General features: G+C 44.3%; 1 protein-coding gene across 1 annotated transcript in view; it reads right to left on the minus strand.

The window, feature by feature from the left end:
- CACNA2D3 (calcium channel, voltage-dependent, alpha 2/delta subunit 3) overlaps positions 1-10,383 on the minus strand; it is a 1,138,585-nt gene extending 1,128,202 nt beyond the window's left edge. Inside the window, exons 1-2 of the mRNA XM_006892223.1 lie at positions 10,200-10,383; positions 9,461-9,542 (exon numbers count right to left, since the gene is read on the minus strand). Coding sequence (XP_006892285.1) covers positions 9,461-9,542; positions 10,200-10,321 — 204 coding nt within the window. The 5' untranslated portion in view covers positions 10,322-10,383. The remainder of the gene's footprint in view (positions 1-9,460; positions 9,543-10,199) is intronic.
- Positions 10,384-10,389: the final 6 nt, after the last annotated feature.

Here is a 10,389-nt window from a genome sequence, read left to right on the forward strand (position 1 = left end):
TTGGGAGGGTGGAGGGACAGAGCAGGAGAGGAAGGCCCTCTATGAGGTGGATTGATTCAGTGATTGGGATAATTGGGATGGGAGTGCCCCCCCCCATCATTTTCCTACATGCAAACCACTAGCACTCAACTCACTTAGTCACTAATTCATTTGCTTATTTACTTAGTCAGCATTTATCTATAGCTCCCTAATCTATGGCACAGGACAGAGCGGAGTTTAGGGCTGTTGTACATAGGGTCGCTATGAGTTGCAGGCGACTCGACGCACATAACAACAACAACAACAACATCCCAGCTGTAGGCGGGGACCTGTACAACTGCATCAATCTGCAAAGGGATTCAACCAGCCAACCACCAACCCAACTACCAAAGTCCATCTGAAACACGTGTATCTCACAAGATGCTGTTGTTATGTTACCATCGAGTCAGAATCAACTCATAGTGGATCCTCCAACAGATTTTCAGAGGCAGTAAATCATATAGGAGAAATTACCCATCTTTCTCCCAAAGGAGCAACTGGTAGATTCAAACCACATGCCTTCAGGTTGGCAGCAAAGTTCCTTACTACTTGACCACACATAACCATATTCTTAAAAAATGTTCTTCTTGGTTTCCTCACTTTCCACTACTTATGAAAAAAAAAATGCAACCACAAAACATATCAACAAACACACTGACATAGAAAAATAATTTAGTCATGAAAGGGTGAATACAGAGCCTGTTTTGCTCCTTCTCAACACTCTTAAGAAAAATATCCCTTTCCTTCCAATACAGCCCCAATCAACACTCTCTTGTTTACCTGAGCAGTTACGATCCTGGCGAATTTTCAGACTCTGTCATACTGACATATTTACAGACACAAGTGGCTCTTTGGTATTTTCCTAAACTATTCGGTGCAAAGAGAAACACTAGCCCTCATGCATGTTTTCCTGTCATTCCTGACTTCTGACTGACTTTAGTGCTGATTATCGCGGCCTCACGTACAAACAACTCTTCAAAGTTATGCTGCTACAATATAAAAAATGAAGCCCCATGATGGCAAAGCATTGGTATCTCTGCTTACCCAAAACAGTTTCGCTCATTCCACATCTTTAAGGACAACAGATGCACAAGGGCCAAAAGGTAGTTAACAGGGAGGTTTCATAAGGAAGTGGTAACGATGAGAGCAGCTCTGAAGATGAGAGTCAAAAAGCACAGCCTGCTAGCTCCCCGCCCTTTAAAGCCTCTTGTGAGATGGTGAAAGACAGCAAGCCCCACCTATCATATCACCATCCTCTACCCTCTTCAATGGAAGAGGTTTACCACCTTTGCTTAACATGACTGGTTTTCAATATGGCTATTACCTGGAATGTCTAGAATTCTCTAAGGCCAAACAGGAAGAATCCTCAAGAGGTAATGTCTGGAATACTGTCCAAGAGGGTACCTGGCTTCTGGAAAAATCCCCACAGTGGGGAGTGTTGCATGCACAGATCCTTATCATGGGCTATGACACGGACACAGCCATGCTCCTCAGCCTGATCCACTAACTGGACAGCAGGGAGGAGGCAGGGTAAACACAGCAAGGTTTAGCCCCACTGGGTGTCTCCTCTGCCCTCAAGAAGGGAGCTGACCAGATGGGGCAAGTCCTAGGAGATGCCAACGTTTCTGTGCTCTCCTTCTTTTCTGAAGTGCCTGATTCCAAGAGAGGGCCCCCCCATCATTTTCCTACATGCAAATCACTAGCACTCAACTCACTTAGTCATCAATTCATTTGCTTATTTACTTAGTCAGCATTTATCTATAGCTCCCTAATCTATGTCATTCATATATACATATGAAGTAGGTGGTACTGTATAATGAAACTGTTGTTGTTGTTAGGTGCCATCGAGGCAAGTATGACTCATCGCCACCCTATGAACAAAAGATCTGAACTCTGTTCTATCTTGTGCCTTCCTCATACTTCCTGACACATAAGAGCCCATTGCGGCAGTCACCGTGTCAATTCACCTGGTTGAGGGTCTTCCTCTCCTTCACTGACCCTCCACCCTTCCCAGCATCATGTCACTCTCCAAGGAATGGCCCCTCCAAGCAACATGCCCAAAGCATGTGAAGTGAAGCCTCATCTTTCTTGCCTCCAAATAGCACTCCTGCTGCACTTTCTCCAAGACATATCTGTTTGTTGTTTTGGCCACCCATGGGATGTCCAGTGCTCTTCTCCAACACCATAGCTCAAAGGCACCAATTCTTTCTCTGTCATCTTTATTCAATGTCCAGCTCTCAGATGTATAGCAAAGTGATCGGAAAGACTATGGCCTGAATCAGATGCACCTCGGTCCTCAAACTGACATCATTACTCCTCAATAATTTGGAGAGGTCCCTATCTGCAGATTTGCCCAGTGCAATGCATCTCCTTATTTCCTGACTGCTGGTACCAAGGGTGTTAATTGTGGATCCAAGCAAGGTTAGGCTGTTGATAGTTTCAATCTCCTCTCCAATATCATTATGTATGTATCATGATAAGAATGCATAAGAGAGCTGGACAATGACTAAGGGTGACAGAACTGATGCCTTTGAGCTGTGGTGCTGGAGAAGAGTACCATGGACCACCAAGAGAACAAACAAGTCTACCTTGGAGACAGTGAAACCAGGTTGCTTCTTAGAAGCAAGAATTGGAAAGCTCCAGCTCACATACTTTGGGCATGTTGCCAGGAAGAATCAGTCCTTAGAGAACGACATCATGCTTGGAAGAGTGGAGGGTCATCTCAGGACAGGGAGACCCTAGCTGAGATGGACTGACACAGTGACTATGGTAACGGGGGTAAGTGTGTCAGAGAAAATGAGACTGGCTCATGACAGGGCAGAGTTCAGAGCTCTTGCTCATGTGAGTTGTCGTTGACTCAATGACACATAACAACTGTCACCATTTTGAAATTTTTAATTATTATTAATGAGGGGTGCTCACATTTTCATTTTGGACTGGGTCCCACAAATAACGTGCTTCCCTGCTTCCAAAAGCCAACAAGGTGGACAAGTCCATGCCTGGTGGACAGGACCACTCGGTTGCCCCCAGCACCCTTGCCTGCTCTTTCACGTCAGTCTTCTAGCACCCCAAGAGGACAAGACCTGGTTTCTGCCTCAGCGGGGAACATGTGGCATAGTCCACGATGAGCAGCATCCACTTGCACTGGCACGTGCACACACATATACACACAAACTCAATAAGCAGAATGGCAATGACATTTGCAAGCCTGGATATCAACTGGCAGCTGATTCACCTGAACAGGATACCCACAAGTCTGTTTTGTGAATCCACTTTCACAACCCTGCCCCAGTCAGCTGCCCAGATCACTTACATAGATAACAGTTCTTTTAACCTTGGGACAGTATGGCTTTCCAATACCAGGAACCTAGATAAATAATCCAAAGAGCACAAAGTGAAGAAATAAATAGCCATCTATTTCGTGTCAAGAGATAATACTCTCCTTTTCAACATGGCCTTGAAATGCCTATTAATAGTTTGACTTCCAAGCTGTTTGTTTTCATAATCTTGATTTGAGGAAGTGAGGCAACATATACATTAAATACAAGTGGTAAATCTGATCCCTTACTTAAAGAGCCTTGGAATAGGTACCAATCAGTATTGTTCAAAGCAAATGGGAACTGAAATGCTTACCATTTATTTAAAAACTTGATGGACCCCTTTTAAAGCAATAGTTGTAAAATAACTTTCTTCTGAAAACTGTCAGGTTGGCTATACACACAGACATCCTGTAAAACACACAAGAAATACAAATACCTACTATGACAGAGGTAGGCTGTAGCACAGTCTAGAGGACTGGACTGTAAAGTGATCTTTGAGCCCCACTTTACGTTTTAGGAACAACCACCTTAGATGGAGTTAGCCAGTAAGTGAAGAAAAATCAAGCACCCTCCCCTTGCACACAAGGCCAGTTTCTCCCCGTGTCAGAGATGCTAAGATTTGTTTAATGGGCCTGTGGGCTGATGAAGATTTTATCAGTATTGCCAGAAGCGTGACATTAGGAACCTTTCCTCTCACAGAATGATGCACAAAGGCATCACCGCAGTCACTCAAGATGAAACACAGGCCATTATGTCTCATGTCTAAAAATGACAGTAAAAAGAGGGCAAAATTCCATGTCTTATAAGCTAATTCATAGCTTGGTATTCTACATCTATTTAATTCTCCCCCCCTCCCACCCAGTCTTATCTACAGCAAATCATTATGTCCCAGGCAACACATAATCTGTTAATGGCTTCTGTCTAGAAGATGCTATGGGTCTCAACTTGGGAGGTGGTTTCAGCAAGTGCTGGAGCTGCAGAAGATGGAGCCCTCCTGAAATAAAGGCTCTGTTCTGAGGGAAGGTGCAAACCTGGATAGAAGAAAAGACCAGAGGTTTCTGGCATCCAGGAAATCTAGATTGCAAATCCAGATTAATGACAGACTCGACACAGAGCATGCTGAATGAAAATGCATGCTTCTTGGGAAGCCCAACACGGCACATCATGTATCAATCAATGTAAGTGGGAGCCCTAAATACCAAATGAGGATCAATTAATGACTGAAAAAGGTGAAAAGCTCACACTTGCGCTTCCCTGTACGGAAGCTTCCAACTGCAGCTGGGATGACCACAGGTGTACAGGGGAACAGTCCGCCACTTTGAGGGCTCTTGTTCATCCCGATACAAGGCTATGTCTTCAAACACAAACAAGAAAACTGCATTGTGTTCACTCGTGTCTGGTCGATTTAATAAATATTAGGCAACTAGGCATTTATTCATGTGTTTACCCAAAGGCACAAAAGTGTAAACTCCACAGTGGGGGTGGGGGGGAATAAATAAACAAAGCCAGCCTGAGGTCATCTTGCTAATACATCAAAATTGATGGCCAACATGGAAATAAAAACCTAACGCTCTCTCTTGACAAGACAATCATGGCTCTTGTTTTCTCTTCCCTTAATCTTGATTAGTATTTGTTAATCTGACCGATACTGGTTGCAGCAGTTCCTAAAAGAGAGAAAAATCAAAGTAGGATATACCGAGTAGAAAAGAAATTTAGCAAAATAGGAAGGTGGGGGAATATACAAATATGCAAGATAACAAAGACTCTCACACAAAAACTTGGCAAATAAATACACACAAACACAGATATACACAAAAATACTTTCTCTGGAAAGCAAGCAACCATGTATGCATTTCTAAGTGCAATTTGGTATCATTCTTGGATAAGAAGCAGAAACTGAATGCTAATTGGTTTATCCTATCTGGTAATGTCCTTGTGACTGGCCTAATGAGACTTAGAAATTGCCCTGAAAGACTGAGAACTGTCACTTCAGAGACACCAAGACTTTTTAAAAAATAATCTACAAGGGAAAAGTCCAGTCATTTGAAGTTACACTGTGTGTTCAAACAGCACAGGATGAATGCATAAATCCTGCAGGAGGGTAAGCAACTGTGTCTATTCACTGCCAAGTTCACTACCTCTCCCACAGAAGCATTTGGTAGCATGTCCAGCTTCCCAGGGGTAGCACAGCACTGCTACCAAATTTGTGAAATGTGAATACTCCTGTTCCACTACTCAACCAACCATCAATTTCCACACTGATGAACAGTCCCAACTATCAAAATGGATTCAAGAATCCACCTTTTACTTTGCTGACTGTGACCTGTGGATAGAGACCTCTAGTTCACCTATTCAAGCTGCCCTCCCAATAAAATAAATTAAAAAAAAAAAAACCAACAACGCAAAGCCTGGTTGCACATTCCAAGAGGTACATGCTCAGTAAGCACTGTCTGAGGCATCCAAGGAAAATGTCAATTTTTCCCTAGCCTGAATGGTACGGACCTACATCACCTGCATTTTCATTGTGTAATTTATCAGCACAATTCTGGAAAATGCGATTGGCACCCTTCATTCCCATGGACATTCACTCCCTGAGCACACGCCTAAATAGAATGGGGGGGGGAGTGGAATAAAAAGCAAGCTCCTGTACAATTCTTACCCGAGGAGGATGAAATGAGAAACATGCCTTTTATTTTGAATGTGAGAGGTGTCAAGCTCCCGGGTTTCACCGCCTAGGTCAGCAGACCCACTAGCTTGCTTCTCCTGCTATCCAGAGTAATAAAGCTCTGCCTCCCCCAAAGAATGCAAACAAAGCTCATTCTTTGGGGAAAAAAGAAGATAGTGCACACTGAAGACTGGCATGAATATGTCAAATAGGAAAGTTAATTAAAAGTTGAAGTGAATGGAAATGCCTGCGGTTCTGCCAGCTCAGACAGGCAGGAGTCACAGGAAGCAGCACGCACACACACTCCCTGCACAGGGCCCGCTATTGTGTGCCAAGTGTATAACCTCCCCAGATTCACCCAACTCACAAGTCCTCTGTACCTTGATGTTGGACAGAGAGCGCACAACTGTGCTGAAGCATGGCTTGTGATGTTTCGTGACATCAAAGGGATCCTCTTAAGGAACTCACAGGTTCCTTATAGAAAAGAGCACGGAGCTCTAGCACTGAATACCTAATGTATTACTATAAACCAAGGGGGTAAAAGCCACAGCGTTAGAGACAGAAGCAAGTGATGAAAAGGTCTTCCTTCTAAGACCATGACAATGAGGCACAATGTTAAATGTTTGTATTGATATTAATGAAATCAGCAGTACTAATGTGATTCCCAGTTATGTTACCTAATAAAAACCTGTTACCAAAATGGCAGTGTTACCAGGCTCCAAAAGACCTTAAAATAGACAACCAATTATTACTTAACTTATATCCAAAATAACTACTTGGTAAAGTTTTTGCCTTACTGCAAAAATTACTGAACTCCCATTCTAAAAATGAACGTACTGTATTGATTCACAACCTGCAGTGTCAATACAAGAAACAGCACAGACTAGGTAAAATTATATGATGGCAAATAACACACTTCACCGAAAATCAAGTTAAAGTGACCGTGCCTTAAAAGTACAATTACAGCTCTTATGCAACATGGTATCATCACCTTTTTGCATCTTCTTAACACAGTGCTAATGCATTTTCTAACTAAGTTCTCTACCTCATTCTCTGAGCATCTTGTTTAAAGTACAGTGATGTGATGGAAAAGTGCTACAGCATGGATTTAGAGAAGTAATTCCCAGGAAACCTCATGCAAATGGCCAGAAACTTGAAAACAAGTGAGAGAGAAGCCTCTGTCTCTGTGTTTTTCTGAATGAGGTTATGCCTCCCACACTCTGAGCACCTCGGGTCTTTTCCCATTCATACTCTGAGCTGTCTAAGTCAATGTTCCTGGCTAAGTTTTAAATACAGTCACATTTGGAAGCAGGAGACCAAGACAGGCAAAAGATACCTGCACAAAATGCTCCCTGCATTATCTAACACAATCCACCCATCACCCAGGGAGAGTCCTTGCCAAGCCAGTCAAGAGTCATGGGGGCTGTACAGGACCCCTGTGGCAATCCACTGCAATTCAGGTGCCAGAGCCAATACATCCCCTGGAACCTAATGGTAAGTAACACCTTACTCTCCCCTGGCATCCGATTACAAAATGCCAGGCAGTAGCAAGAAATGACAACAAAGCCATAAACAGCTGGAAATAATTACACAATTGTCAAGCCGCACCCATGACAAAGCTAGGCTTGTGAATTGAGGATCAGAAAAGGATGCTGATGAGAAGGTAAGAGAAGCATTTTAGTGGTTTCTAATTTGCTATTATAGACTCCAATAATAGGGTTGATGGGGTTTTGTTCAGTCTAAGAGTGTGTGTGTGTATGTGTGTGTGTGAGTGTGTGTACGTGCACACTAACTTCAGAGAAGGAGAGGGCATTTTCCATGAGTTCCTGCAAAATGTCAGATAGAAAATATATAATCATCACCAACCCTCCTTCCAAAAAAATTCACAAGATCTAAAGGGATATTACCAGAGTTGCTGCAACTAAATGACAACTCGCAGATGAGAAATAGTTTTTCAAAGTTATTAAAAAATGTTCTCTTCTTTTAAAAGCATGAAGAAAATGCACAAGCAATATGAGAGTTCTAGAGGTTTACTTGTCATTAAGACACACAGGCAAAAATTGCGCAAGCAAGGTAAGGCTCTGTCCAGCATAAAAGAACACCTAGAAAATACAATTCTTGTGTTTTTCAGGTGAGCTACAGCTATGCAAATCACTATCTTCTACAAAAGCACCTTCCAGCCTCAAGTTTTTATGAACTGCCTGCAATGCAATGCACTGCTCCCTAAATAAAAAAGTTGAGAGACCTTGCCAAGCTAGTCAAGAGTCATGGGGCTTTTTAAAAAATCTTGTCAAGGTTTTAAAGAATATGGCTCCTGGAAATTTTAAGCCAGAATAACTTCTGTCATTTTATTTTGGCCTGATGCTTTATTACGGTATTTGGATTTCATGTGGCAAAACTGCTTCATTTAATGTCCCCCAAATTGCTACTCTTTAAGTGGAATATCATAAAGGAAATACGCACTGGGTTACCTGGCAGCATGCATAACACAGATGGCACATTGGATCCAAAATCACATTTAAAAAACGCTTAAAAGTTAACAATGTAAGCTGCGTGTACCCACTTTCAGCAAATAATCCCCTGACGACCAGTTTGTTTTCTATCACTGACAGAACATCTGGATTAATCCTGTTGATGGGCTAACTTGAAATTCTTTTGGCTAATCTCTTCTCTCCACTCCATTTTTTGCCTGTAGTTCTTTGAAATAAGGAAGGGGAAGAAACCATACATCTCACAATGTTTTTTTAAAGCGTAATGCTTCTTGTTTGAATTAAAATTGATGCAGCTTCTGATAACGGCCCAATAATCAATTCTCCGTTCTCATTACTCTCCAGAATTATATGGACGCAGACCAATTTCTTAAGTTTGTAGACTACTCTCATAGGCTATTACAGGCAGTGCAGCTGAGTGGAAAGATAACCACATTCATTCTCCTTATCTGTAATGATGTAATGCATCCCAGCCCTGGGTCTAGATGATTGGGGAATAATGGGACTGTACAACTGCAGGGATGACAAACAATAGGGCAGCATCTCTCTCTCTGAGACACTGAACCTCATGCCTCCAGCGCAAGGTGAAAGGCATCAGAAAACAGGCACTGCTTCTGCCCCCTGGATGAAGTTAGTATTTTTTTGGCCAGGAGAGCATCTGCTTTCACACTGAAACAGCAGTGCCGACACTGAGAGGAGAGCTGTGCTAAGACACTCAAACCGAGCCCCAGCCAGGACAGCGGAGTGAGTACCCTGCTCTTCTTTGTATTTAGAATCAAGTGTCATCTAAAAATAACCGGTTGGTAGGGAGAAGTCACTGCACAGTACAATGCCAAGAAAGCGGGGATCAGGGACACCTCAGATAAGTGATGCTGCTCTGGGCTCACGTTTGTTTGGAAAACTAAATCTGCCTCCATTTTCTGTGCTGGGGAAAAAAAAATCATCACTTCCTGCTACTGAAACATTACCTTTTGCAGAAGCTGGGAGCCCGAGTACTTAGCAGCAATGGATTTGATCTCCCCACCAAAAGCCGAGGCCCAGAGCTTCACCCTACAGGGAGGAAAGGGCACGGGAGAAAATGTAAACCTGGTGTCATAGTTAACACGCACGCACCCCCAAGCAGGGGGCTGGGGCTGGAGAAACAGGGCGATATTGTATTTGGGAGGTAAATGTAAGAAAAGGCGCCTTCATAGAATTCGCCAGCATCAAAACTGCAGAGCGCGGGGCAAGGGCCAAAGAGGGTCTCCTAGTTCAAACCGCACAGACCCTCGGGCTCTCAGGAAAGACCACTGGGTTTAATTTTCAGTAATTGCCTGAGCATTCAGTCACCCAGACCGGCAACACCTGGCAAACACTAGTGGGATACAATCTTCTCTCCCCCCCCCCAAAAAAAATAAGTGAGACAGTGGGATTGCAAAGGGGATAATTAAAGACCTGTGTAAGTTAGATCAGATAAACGGGCTCCAAAGTTGGAGGCACACTTGAGGTGATCCTCTCCAGGTCCCGCTCTCCCACCTCACGGAGGGGACTAGAGCATCCCACCCCAATCTCACCGCCCGACCCCCGACCAGGACCGCAGGTGCGAGAGGCGACACCGGCGCCCGCAGCAGGTCCTGCCCAGTCGCACCTGCAGCCTCCCAAACTTGGGCACCGCGGGTTGGGGGTCCGCCGGGTCCCCTCCTCGGCGGCAGAGAACTCGGCACTTACACGGAGAGCGGGATCTGCTGCTCGGAGCGCACCACGTCCCCCAGCGCGGCGAAAAGGAGCGCAGCGGTCAGGAGCGCCCAGGGCCCCCGCGACGCGCGGAGCAGCCAGCCCGGCCCGGCCATGCTGGGCTCCTCGGACGCGCCGGCGGCAGCGGCGGCGACGAGAGCTGCGCGGAACGGGCGGCGGGCGA

Source organism: Elephantulus edwardii, unplaced genomic scaffold (genome assembly GCF_000299155.1).
Source record: "Elephantulus edwardii isolate Elephantulus edwardi_28Jun2011 unplaced genomic scaffold, EleEdw1.0 scaffold00113, whole genome shotgun sequence".
NCBI classification, from domain to species: Eukaryota; Metazoa; Chordata; class Mammalia; order Macroscelidea; family Macroscelididae; genus Elephantulus; species Elephantulus edwardii.